At 40.7% G+C, this 13610-nt stretch overlaps 1 protein-coding gene across 6 annotated transcripts in view; it reads right to left on the minus strand.

The window, feature by feature from the left end:
- Positions 1-8287, minus strand: part of LOC132380129 (rho GTPase-activating protein 44-like) — a 281829-nt gene extending 273542 nt beyond the window's left edge. The window contains exon 1 of one of the 6 annotated variants that reach the window (XM_059948735.1): positions 7837-8286. In XM_059948735.1, coding sequence (XP_059804718.1) covers positions 7837-7892 — 56 coding nt within the window. In that variant the 5' untranslated portion in view covers positions 7893-8286. Of the gene's footprint in view, positions 1-7836 lie in introns of all 6 variants that reach the window. The other 5 variants (XM_059948733.1, XM_059948739.1, XM_059948742.1 and 2 more) reach the window with 5 other exon arrangements.
- Positions 8288-13610: the final 5323 nt, after the last annotated feature.

Consider the following 13610-nt stretch of genomic DNA (forward strand, 5'->3'; position numbering starts at 1 on the left):
ATGCTTGAAGGATTCAAAAGGGCAAGTCTTGTTGAAAGAAGCTGAGTTAATGCTTTGACTTCAACTCCATGTCCTTTGATCAGAACAGGGAAATGCTTGAAGATAAGCAAATTTTAAGCTTCAGAAAAAGAGGGGAGAAGGGAAAGATCAAACTGGAATTCTTTGAGAACAAAATGTAATTCTTAGACTGGAAGCATATGACAGGTATTGACTGAAATACTGACAAATTTGGTGGGGAGAATGTCTATTTTCAGGAACTGGTTCACTACTAGGTGCTTCCAAACTGGTATTTATGCAAATAATGACAATTTAAGTGATCCATTATTTTTCCTTCATTGGTTCTTCACAGAGTCACTGGCGTTGGCTTCATTTTGCTGTCGAAAGATTAGCAAGTCAAGCCCTACTCAAGCAAACCAAAGGATAAGCTTGTGTAGCACTGAACATACAAGGTTGTGTGGACAGAATGAAAAACCAAGACTCTGTCCAGAAGTTCAAACTGGAAGAGGGTTGTGTTTGGATACATTGAGGACCTGGAAGTAAAGAGTGAATGTTTATTCAAAGGGCTGTCAGATCTGTCTGTGACCTAACATATTATCTTTTTCTCTTTCCACAGGTTCTGGAAGCCAGCTGAGTATTTCTGGCATTTTTTGTAGTTCAGCTTTTCAGCATCTGCAGATTTTTGTTTTTAGAATTCTCTAAGTGTCCTAGCGATACTCTTCCCAAAACCAAAAGGCACAACAGATGAAGAAAGCAGTTACTTAATTGCATATTTGTGGGATTTTGGTGCTTTAAAAATGTTGCCACGTTGACCCACATAACAAGAACTCCACCATATAATCCATCTGTTCCATATCTGCAGTCTTAGTAACAGTGAAATTGTTCATAATCTGTAAAACCCCTTAAAATTTCTAAGTTAAGCATGGGCATTTAAATGTTCCTATCAGTGAACCCTGTTCCTCTACACAGCATGCACTCTCACAGTTATCACAGGGGTAATCACTAGATTGAAACCAAAGTTCATCATATGAATTAACATACATAAGAAGGCACACACAAATTAGAAGCAGAAATAAGCTATTTTGCCCCTTATCTCTCCTCAGATATTCACAACATTGGGGCTGATCTTATCGTAACATGAGTTCCACATTCCTGTTCACCCCCACACACAACCCCACGTAGTAACTTTCACTTGTTCATTGATCAACAATTTATCTACCTCTATCTTCATGATGTCCAAAGACTGCTTCCACCCCCTATGAAGAAGAAATTTCAGAAGAGACATAATGCCCCAGGAAGAACAAATACTTCACCTTATCCATCTCTTAAATGGAAGACCATTTGTTGTTAAAAATAATTGCTATTTCTATATTCTCACAAAAGGAGAATAATCCATTCCCATATTCATCTTGTCAAGACTACTCAAGGTCCTAACACATTACAATCAAGTTGTCCCTCACTATTCTGAGTTCCAGATACAAGCCTAGGCAAAGCAACCTTTCAGCAGATGACAACTTTAACTGACTAAACCTTCTTGAAACTATTTCCAATGCATTTACATCCTTCTTTAAATAAGGCCAATAAGGTACCACAAAACACCAGTTGATGTCTTACCGACATTCTATTAAACTGAAGAAAAACTTGCTTATTTCAGAATCAGAATAAGGTTTGTTAATACTAGCATGTCATGAAATATGTTGTTTTGAGGCAGCAGTACAGTGCAATACATTTAAAAAAATACAGGTTACAATAAATATAAAAAATAAATAGTGCAACACGGGAGCAGAATAGGGAAATGGTATTCATGAGTTAATGTACCATTCAGAAATCTGAATGCAGAGGAGAAGCTGTTCCTAAAATGCTGAGTGTTGTCCTGTGGTTTATGTGCCTCCTCCTTAATGGTGGTAATAAGAAGAGGGCACATGCTGAATGGTGATGCCACCTTTATGAGGCTTCTTTTCTTGAGGTGCTTTGGCGATTAATTGCATTTTTTATAAAATAACAATATTCAGTTATCTTTCCTACTTATATTTTTGCCTCATAATAGTTTTTGTGAAAGTGTGTTGGGGCATACCTCCCTCTGCACCTTAGATCACTCCAAACTCACACAATATAGGTGTTTTGTTTTATTTCTGGCCTAAATAGATAATTTAATATTTTCCCACAGTATACTCAATTTTTAAGATCTTTGCCCTCTCACTCAACCTATCTCTGACCCTTTCTAGGTCCAGAATCAGATTTATCAACTCTGTCTTAAATGATGTGAAATATGGTGTTTAGAGGCATCAGTGCAGAGGCATAAAATTAATAAAAATTACAAAATAAGTAGATAGTGCATAAAAGGAATAAAGAGGTAATGTTCATGGATTCATGGACTGTTTAGTAATTTGATAGTGGAAAGAAAGGAGCTGTTACTCATTCATAAGCGTAGATCTTCATGCTCCTGTACCTCTTCCTTGATGGTGGTAAGGAGAAGAGGGCATGTCCCAGGTGGTCAGTGTCTGGGGGTCTTTAATGAGGCATCAGCTATTGGAGATGTCCTCAACAGTGAGGAGGATTATGCTTGTGATGGGGCTAGCTAACCCTACAACCCTCTGCAACCTCTTGCAATCCTGTGTATCGGAGCCCCTAAACCAGGCTGTAATGCAACTTATAAAGATGCTCTCCACTATACAATCTACAGAAATTTGCAAAGCGTCTTTGGTGACATACCAAATCATCTCAAACTCCTAATGAAGTAGAGCCTTTTGCCTTTTTATAATTGCAGCAATGTGTGAGCCGAGGTCACATACTACTAGATGTTGACAGTCAAGAACTTAAAGTTGCTCACCCTTTCCCTCAATGACTCCTCAATTCTACAGACTTCCCTTTCCAGAAATCCATAACCAATTCCTTGGTATTGCTAATGCTGAGTGTGAGGTTGTTGTGGTACTACTCAATCAGCTGACCAACCTCACTCCTGTACGATTCCTCAATGGTATCCGAGACTTTACCAACAACAGTGGTGAAATTCTCTTCACAACTTGATTTCCTACCTGTCCCTGAGCCATCAGCAAATTTAGCAACCACACTTCCTGCCCCTCCAGCCTCATCATCTGCTTACAATGTAAAAGCTGAGGCCTAAACACTAATCCCTGTGGCAGAGCACTCATTTTACCAGCCAGAAAGGACATATTTATGTATATTCTATCATTATCATTAGCCAGCCACACACTTTGTACACTATTCTCATTACAAAAAAGTATGAAGAGAAGGGTTTAGTCTTGAGGGAGAAAAAGTAATATTTTTTAACAAAATACCAAGTCATCACCAGTGAATAATCTCTATGGCCCTAAAATCTGACTTTACAAGTGTGGTCTAATTCTCTAAGGAGAACAGCTGAAAACTGCAGATTATATAAAATAATTAAAATTCATTACTCTTACCTTAGAATTAATTTAAAAGATATTTCATCCTCCTCCTTAATCCTGTACTTGATTTTGTTCGCCTTTGTAATATGACTAAATTTGAATTATATTACATCTTATTTCTCGCCGTGCAGTGAAAAATCTGCAATTTGAATAGCTTATTTTTCTGCTCCATAGTGACAGGTTGATAGTTGGTCAAAAACTATTACTTGAAAAACCACAAAACCTTTCAGGGCAGCTTTTGTGTTAGGTCAGTGATGAGATCTGTCCCTTCACTGCTGACAGCAAATCATATTCTGTCAGAAATTCCTGAAGGGATAAGGCAATTTCCCCTATTAGAAACAGAATTAATCTGGAAAAGTAGCTGGAGGGTATAATAGAGGCCAGGTTTTAATATATTTGTTAGACCTGTAATTTATGGCTCTTGTTGCTATTGCGGTTTGGATTGCAAACTAAAACCAGGTATGAATCAGACATTATCGAATTTAATTTACTTTTGACAGCTGTCCCAGTTATTCTGTCAGAGATAATATTCAGAGAATGCTGCACCAAAACTGTGTTTCAGTCTAAGTTAATTTGGAGGGTCAAAAAGCAGTACAATTGCTTTCAGTGATTCTTACTAAAGGTAAAAGGAGCCAGCTAGTGCAATAATCCATAACTAGCAATAGGAAAACCAATCAAGCTACATAGCCCTGAATGCTGTCCATCAACCTCTTTTGCCTGTTGTGTTTTATTTTGACATAGAAGAATGCCTTTGACCAGCATCCGGAGCATTCCCATTGGCATGGTAGTGTTCTGGTTAGCACAATGCTTTACAGTACCAGTAACCCAGATTCAATTCCCACCACTGTCTGTAAAGAGTTAATGCATTCTCCAGGTGCTCCGGTTTCTTCCCACAGTCCAAAAGCATACCAGCTGGTGGGTTAATTGATCATTGTAAATTGTCCCATGATTAGGCTAGGATTATACTGGGAGATTGCTGGGAGGAGGCCTCAAAAGGGTTGGAAAGGCCTACTTTGCACTGTATCAACAACAAAAAAATCGATTTCCTTTTAGCCTAGTCTCTCCTTTGCCCACCATCACCCTAATTCTCCTATCAGCCACCTACAATGGCATAATAAAAAGAAGAAAACCCCCTATCATGGGTGAAAGCTGGAAGGCCTTGAGGAAACCCCGTGCGGTCACAGAGAGAATATGCGAAGTCCACAGAAGTAGTAGTACTGAAGGTCAGGATTGAATCCAGATTGTTATAGCTGTGAGTCAGCAGTACCTTTGGCTGCACCAGTTCACTGATACACACAAATAGACTGATGACATGCACACTAAAAATGAAACAAGCAATGGAAACTAGGATGGGTTAAAAAAAACAATAAATTTAAAATTTGCTCTGATAAAAATTCAAAGTTCTAAACTTTCTTAAAATATACTTTTCCTGGTATAACTTAAGTACTCACATTCAACACCTGGAACTGTTTGCATTACAAACATCTGTGGTATATCTTACAAAAACGATTATTCACTGCTAATAGCAAGTATGTTTGTCTAGTGTAAAATGACATACACAATGTCAAGAATAACTGGTAAATCAGTAAATTTTATAATTTAAGACCAGTTACGCAATAATTCAAAACAATACACATAACATGCAGGCAACATAAAGTTAGTAGTATTGTTCCGTTCAGTCCTTTCATATTCTAACAAGCATCTAAGTTGCTTCAACCAAGTTTATAATACAATATTCTCTAAAAATGCAGTCTTATAACTTAATTTCCAACAGACTGTGGTATGGGAATCCTTTTCTGTGACATTCAACTTGCAACAGAATGAAAGCTAAGCCAGTAAAGTATGAGAGCCTATGAGAAAACCTGAGCAAAACAGAGACATTACAATGCTTTATCCAGAACCAATAGTTTTGGAGAAGATTATACATGTAATAACATGAAATCACTACCAATCATAAACTTCCCCATCCAAAACCGTAGACAAGGAGAGAATGCAGAACTCCTAAAGGAAGAACATCATGTTATTCTGGGTCTCAGAGTGCCCAGTCTCAAAATGCCCAACAGTTCCCAACTGGGTTATGGGGATAGGACTCCCACACGCACATAAGCAGAGAACATACAGATGATCCTGCATCCCCAGGCATGCAATGACAAGATACCAACTAAGAGTGGATCCGTTTTGCTATCAGCTTTGGAAATGCAGTCTCTCCTGGGGAAGGAGAAGGGGCCACTCTTGCATTGCAGACAACAAATTTTGTACAGCGAGTTCCCCTGGAGGCCGAGAGGTGTTCAGCCACAACTTGTTGCTCCTGGGGCATTTGGCACTCGCAGTTACACAAACTCCTGCTCTGACAGATTTTGAGTGGCATTGGGCCTTTTTCCATACCCCATCCCTGCTGGTTTGCAGAACCACCTAAAATAAATCCATGAATGTATATGTGAGAAAAATATTCAATCTATCCACTTCATTCGTTGAGTGTATATCTTTCTGTGGAGGAGGAATAAATACAACCTACTCACATAGTCGCTCCAGCACAAAACCAAGCCCCTTTAGCCAGGTTGTTTGAGCTTGTAATCATAGACTCCGACTTACATTACCTCTTACCACTCTGCCCCTCATTCCTAGGCTTGCTAGACTGACAGCAAACCTCCTCTTAAATGCGTCAATGTTAATGTGTAAATCTGAAGATCACAGGGGCACAAACGTTGTAGTCTCTGTTTTTACTGGAATTTTTGTTTAGGGTAACATTACCTATTCAGGTGATGTTCGTCGATGACTACTCAAAATAGGAATTACATGGTCCTGGATTTAAAAAAAAAATTTCCCCATTCCTAAGGTGTGAATTTGCATTCAAATTTCAAACACTCCTCGGGGACACAGTGCTGTAACGCCGAGCGATCACTGAGTGCTTCATTCTCTCACCCGTTGCCATGACAAATGAGCACGAAGCCATGAAGGCAATATATCGCCAAAATATGTTTCATCTTCTCTGGTCAGTACTTAGAATTCGTCAGCTCGCCCTGACAGGAGGACCAATACATTATCCCCTAGGACATAACACACACGTTTGTCTGCCTTTATTTGCCATGCTTATTAAAGCGCGTGCTGTTCTGAGGCAAAATTTAAGAAAATCCGGAGAAGGCGTGCACTTGGAGGCCCAGTTAGACTGTAATTATCAGTTCAACTTCTAACATTATGTTAGTAAAGTATTTCAGCAATGTCAGTCATTTATTACATCGGTGCGCATATGTTCTCATTTGGACAAACGTCTTGCCTTCCCTGTTCGCTCGCAACTGCATGTCAGATTCTAAAAAAAATCTATCTTTGAACCACGGCGCACTTCTCCCCCAACGAAGCCGGCTAACGTTTTCATTACCGACGCTGAAAATGGGGCACAACCCGTGAAGCGATCGGATTTGTATTCTGCCCCAGATGTTGGCACCTCTGCGCGCTACCGAGTTGGCCGCGGCCGAAGCCGCCTCCAGTGCCCCGGGTGGGGGCTGGCGGCTCGCGCCTCTGCCTCGCACTTATTTACGGACACGGAGGGGCAAACATTTTACTTTCCAGATGATGCAGGGCGAAACATAAAGCCAGTGACGCGTGCAACAGAGAAACTGCCGCAAATGCCTCGTTTGTGCTTGTTTTTAGTGCGGGTACCTGCTAACCCGTAAACATGGTCTAATGCCACCTTGTGGAATGCATTGTGTGCGGAAACAGGTCGAGATTGCCGTCTTCCCCCACCCCCCCCCCCCAGATATGTGAAGTGTTTTTCGTTAATTACGGTAAACCTCTCTCCAACACACTCCCAAGATATGGTATCTCACCTTACAGTTCGCAATCCGTAAGGTGTGTCAGTATTTGTGCATCAATAACCGACCGCTCTTGAGATATGTATGGGTCGTGTCTTAATACCGCAAACCTGTAACTCGACACGGTCAATTCCCTTTGCAATCTCTGACACATTTAATGCCTTCGAATGCTCAAGTCTCCATTCATTTCAGTCTGAAGGAGCGTTCAGATGGGACAAACGCAAGATTGTCTTTGCGGATGGTGGGGTGGGGTGGGGAAGAGGGCTGGGGAGGGGGTGGCAGAGTTCTCCTTTACCCCAACATGTAGCAGAACGTTCTCACTAAATGAGGAATGGGTTGAGATCCTGATCTCCCTGAGCCTGCCTGCCACTTTCGTTTTCATCGCCTGCTGTAGGAACGGGCGCAGTAGCAACAGCGGGGGGACAGGAGGTTGGTGGTGGGAGTGCGTGCGGGGGAAGGTGCGGGGGGTGGTGGTGGTGGTGGAGAGCAGTCTGCATTCCTTAGCAAAACTCTGCGGTCGCTCACCCCGCATGTTCCCACGACGCCGTATGCAAACATTAAATGCATTTATCATCAACAAAATAACAGATCTGAATAAGACATCGCAATTCTGTACCAACCTGCCCACCGTCTGGTTGGCGAGCTGTCGCATCCGATTGAACTGCTTCTTCATCATTTACTGGGGAACGAGCCGGTGGAATGGAAGACGCACAAACATTTCATTGATTAAAAACCCATGCAAGCTGATCGCGGGGACAGTAATCCTTCGCCTTATTTCTTGCCGGTCACTTTACGTGGAGCCTGACATTTCCTTCTCCCCTTCTCTCCTTCGTTATTGATCCTCCGACCCGGTAACAGCAGCAACGGCGGCGACAGCTGCGTCCTCCCCCGGCTTCCCTATGAGCGCTTGGACCATATTCTGCCCTGGCAGTGCAGCTTCCTACTGCGCATGCGGCTGGACACGGCGCGTATTGTGGGATCTGTAGTCCAATGTTGCCCATCGACTGGAGTCTGACGTGCGGTGAACTACAACTCCCAAGGAACCATTACGCACCATGTATATAAGCCGTGCAAGAGCCGGGGAGTTCCGTAGAGGCGACCTGCAATGTGCAGCAGAAGTGTACGACGAATTAATAATAATAAACAAGACAGTAATAATTATAAGCTCAATAGAACTTTGATGCTATTCTATCCATAATGTAACAGAGCTGTGCTAGAGAATAGGCAATATATACATAAGATGCTAGAAATACTCAATAAGTTGAGCAGCATCTGTGGGGCAAGAGAAAAAGTGAATGATTTGATTTAACGCTTTTGCAAGAGCCTCGAGAGCTGCCTAACCTGCATTTCAATGTTCTCTGTCTTTAACGTTTACAGTATCTGCAGTATTCACAACGTGTGACTGTTACTAGGGAAGGTTGTTACCACTGCAGTGATTGAGTAGGATGGGCCTTCACTTAGTTCCAGCAAAGAGTCTTCAATCGTAAAGTTTAACTGTTTCTTTTCCCATAGTTGCAGCTGGACTTTCTGATTATTTCCAGCATTCTCTGTTTTGTTTTGGTGTTTGCTCAGTGGGTGTTTGGAGAACGAGAGGTGATGACAATAAAGCACACAGAATGGTTGAGAGGGATGAAGAGAGTGGATGCTCATACTAGAAAGGTGAAAGCTCAGGGAAAGGAGCTGACTGGGTGGCACAGTGTTGCAGCTGATAGAGCTGTTGCTTCCCATCTCCAGTGACACAGATTCAACTCTGATCTCCAGGGATGTCTGTCTAGAGTTTGCCTATTCTTCCTGAAATCACATGGGGGTCCTCTGGATGCTCTGGTTTCCTCCCAGAATAAAATGCATTAAGGTAAAATTAGTGTAAAAATGAGTGTCTGATGGGCAAAACAAACTGATGCCTTATCCCGCCGTGGCTCCATTTAGCAGTATGATGCATGAAACTTGTTCAATCAGAAAGCAGTTAGACTTTCAGAAACCCCCACCTCCGCATACTAAGGACGGGTGATTGAGTGTAATCAGACTGATAGCTGGACAACAAGGGAGTCGAGGGCTATGGAGAATCAATGGGAAGATATATATATATATGAAGCAGATAATGAGCTGTGACCTGACTGAATATTGTAGCAGGCTTGAAGAGCAGTATAGTTACTCCAACTTCTATTCCATGTTTTCTTACGTTGGATACTGAGAGATGTCAAAACCAAATCAAAAGCAAAGATTAATATATCATTTTGATTAATCAGAATGACAGACAGACAGACATACTTTATTGATCCCGAGGGAAATTGGGTTTCGTTACAGTCGCACCAACCAAGAATAGTGTAGAAATATAGCAATATAAAACCGTAAATAATAATAAGTAAATTATTCCAAGTGGAAATGTCCAGGACCAGCCTATTGGCTCAGGGTGTCTGACTCTCCGAGCGAGAAGTTGTAAAGTTTGATGGCCACAGGCAGGAATGACTTCCTATGACGCTCAGTGTTACATCTCGGTGGAATGAGTCTCTGGCTGAATGTACTCCAGTGCCTAACCTGTACATTATGGAGTGGATGGGAGATATTGTCCAAGATGGCATGCAACTTGGACAGCATCCTCTTTTCAGACACCACCCTCAGAGAGTCCAGTTCCACCCCCACAACATCACTGGCCTTACGAATGAGTTTGTTGATTCTGTTGGTGTCTGCTACCCTCAGCCTGCTGCCCCAGCACACAACAGCAAACATGATAGCACTGGCCACCACAGTCTCGTAGAACATTCTCAGCATTGTCCGGCAGATATTAAAGGACCTCAGTCTCCTCAGGAAGTACAGACGGCTCTGATCCTTCTTGACAGCTTCAGTGTTCTTTAACCAGTCCAGTTTATTGTCAATAAACACATAAAATAATACATAAACAAATAAAATGGAATGAATGTGTAGATTTTAACCAAGTGTTGAAATAAGGAACACATAGAGGAGGAGGGTTGTGAAGGAAAGGGCATGATGGAAGGTTTTTATAACAGAAGTAAAAGGCTACTTTGTACATTTTAAAGTTTCATTTTCAACTTTAAGGATATGTTTGTATTTTCAATGAAAACAGAAAGTGCAGTCAATACTCAACAGGTCAGGCAGCATCACCAGAGAAAGAAACAAAGTTAACATTTCAGATCAATGACCATTTAGTCAGTATTAGAAAATGTTTGCAACAAAACAAGACTTTGGACAAGTTCAAAGACCAGGAAAGAGTTGAAAGTGTACAGGGAGAATCGAATAAAAGGGGAAAAGTGACAGAGTGGAAGGTCATACAGATTAAATGACACAAGCGACATGGAGCAAAGCACAATGAGTTTTCATGAGACAAGAAAAGAAATGTAAGTTGTCATTGCATTATAACTTCTTTATTTAGAAATGAAAACTGAATGTACTGTTCAGCTTCACACACAAAACACTAGAGGAACTCAGCAGGTCAGGCAGCATTGCTGGAAAAGAGTAAACAGTCAAAGTTTTGGGCCAAGACCCTTCTCCAGGACTGAGAAGGAAGAGGGAAGATCAAGAATAAAAAAGGTGGGGGGAGGGAAAGGTGGTAGGTGAAACCAGATGGGTGGGAATGGCTGGAAAAGAATAAAAATCTGATAGGAGACAAGAGTGGACAATAGGAGAAAGGGAAGGAGTGGGGGACCCGGGGGAGTAATGGGCAGGTGAGAAGAAGTAAATGTTCGAAGTGGGGAATAGAGGAAGTGGGGGGGGGGGGGGGCGGTGTAAAATTGTTCACTGGAAGGAGAAGTCAATATTCATGCCGTCAGGCTGGATGGTATCTAAATGGAATACAAGGTGTTGCTTCTCCACCCTGAGGGTGGCCTCTTCTTGGCACAATTTACGATGGGTCTTAGCAATGTAGCGGCTCTAGCCTCTTTCCCCTCCCCTGACCTTTTTATTCAGGGATTGCCCCCCCCCTCCTTCTCAGTCCTAAAAAAGGATCTCAGCCCGAAATGTCAACTGTTTACTCTTTTGCATTAATGCTGCCTGACCTACTGAGTTCCTCCAGCATTTTTATTGTGTTGCTTTGGATTCCCAATCATCTGCAAACTTCCTGATGTTTGTACTGTTCAGCTTAGATCAGGGGTGGGCAAACTTTTTGACTTGTGGGCCACAAAGGGTTCTAAAATTTGACAGGGGGGCCGGACCAGGAGCAGATGGACGGAGTGTTTTGGTAATACACCTCATAAGAGAAAATAAAATATCATGGGATATGTAGAAAACAGTGCTTTAATTTTAATTGAAAATGAACAAATGCATTGCAACAAAATATCTGTCTTTGAAGTCCCATGGTATTTAGCTATTTATTGAAATGACCTTTAAAACACTGAAAATTAAATGAATAAAATACAGCATTTTTAATAGTAACAGTTATCATTTTAAAGCACTGAAAATTCTGTTATCCTTCAAGATATTATCATCATCACTCTCCTCCTGACTGTCTTTATTTCAAAAACGGTAGGAGATGCAGGTCTACTTGTCCTGCTCCTTCTTATTCAATTGTCCCCTGTGCCAAAACTCAACAACGACCAGCACAAGGACAGAACAGTGACAGCGCACCAGTATGCGGAGCACGTTATTTGATCTGGAGCGCATTTTTTATTTTGAGAACGTACGTGCACCTGCGCACTACTCATGTCCATCACTTAACAGAAATGACATGTAACATGTAAGGCTTATTGAAAAAATATTTTCAAATGCATTTTTTATAACACAACGAAGAAACTTATTTTTAATTTCAGTGGGAACAGTGTTGTCGGTCTCCCTTTTTAGCCAGTGCATCAAAGTCTGGATTTAGTTTTGTTGTGGCGATTCTCAGGATGGATCTGAGGTGTTGGTCAGTTAACTTGGATCTGTGGCTGGCTTTGTTGATGTTCATGACGCTGAATGCCTGTTCACACAAATAGGTCGAGCCGAACAAAGAGTAAAGCGCAAATGTGGAGTAATACGCTGCACCTCAACAAAGGTCAATGTATATAGAGTGCGTCATCTATTGGGAAAACGCCAGAATTGCGGGGGAAAAATGTTAACAAGGTTTATTAATATAATTTCATCAAGTTCTGCGGGCCGGATTAAAAAGCTTAACGGGCCGCATATGGCCCCCGGGCCGTAGTTTGCCCATGTCTGGCTTAGATAAATTGGAGAATGGAGTTGAAATTTGGCAGGTGAAGCTGAATTAGGAAAAACTACTGGAAAAAAAAGGATTTTGGAGATAAATTTGAATTGACAAAGGATCTGGGAGGCATATTCACACACCTAGTAAATAGCAGAACCAATTTATAATGCAGACAAGAAAATAATGGCTAATTCAAGACAGCAGAAAGAAATAAAAACATGCTGAAGCTTGTCAAACTCCCAGTAAATTCTCACCGAGAGTATCTTGTAAAATTCTGAATGTCACAATTTTAGGAAGTTCATCGAGTTCATTGAGAAGGCACAGAATTCCCTAGATGATCCTAGGGATAAAGCAATTCCATTTATGTAGAAGATAGGATTTTCTCCTTGGACCCAAGAAGATTAAAGGAGCAGTCATTTGTCTGTATGGTTTTCACTCAAATTTTGTTAAAATTGTTTTTTCTGGCAAGTGGGATTAGTAAGAATGATGAGAGGTTTAACATAGTTGGTAAACTAAGAAGAGAGGGGTGGAAATTTAATTGCGTTTTTACAGCTGATTTTGAAAATTGGAACAAAATTTGGTTGAAATATTCCATTGAAAGATTAAAAAGTTAATTGAACAAGTGAGAGAAGAAGATCAATTGCATTGTGAGGGAGAAAAAAACTGGAGTGTGGACTAAGTTATGCAGTTTGAATGGAGTTCCACATCACGGACAACCGGCAAGATCATTTGTTGGTAAGATTCCGTTTATCTTAAAAATACAATAATTATGTGTCCAAAAATAAATTAATATTGTCACAAATCCAAACCAATTGTATGATTAATTAGTTAGTGAAATGATTATATTGTTAAAATGGTTACTTTGGATGAAATTTAAGTTATAAAGATAGTGTTTGTTCCTGCCAACAATAGATTTAAGTTCAAAGAGTGACAGAATTTGGTACTTCACAAAAATGTTGGCCCCAATTAAGGTAAATTAATCTTTTTCTTCATTTCTGGATAAATGTTTATGTTATGAACAGAATAATTAATTATCATGGAATGCTCAATGCCTGACTTCCTCATATCAATAATAACAGTATTGAGTTATTAAACAAAGATAGAAAACATTCAGACATAATATAAACAAAGTTTAAAGTAATTTTAATTTCCATTGACTGACAATGGCTATTTCCTTGTATTTCAAACAACTATTCCCTTAGACTTCAGATGTTTCTTTAATCTGCAAGCTTCAATATTTAGCATCTTACCAAGCTTAAA

Source organism: Hypanus sabinus, chromosome 23 (assembly GCF_030144855.1).
Source record: "Hypanus sabinus isolate sHypSab1 chromosome 23, sHypSab1.hap1, whole genome shotgun sequence".
NCBI lineage: Eukaryota > Metazoa > Chordata > Chondrichthyes > Myliobatiformes > Dasyatidae > Hypanus > Hypanus sabinus.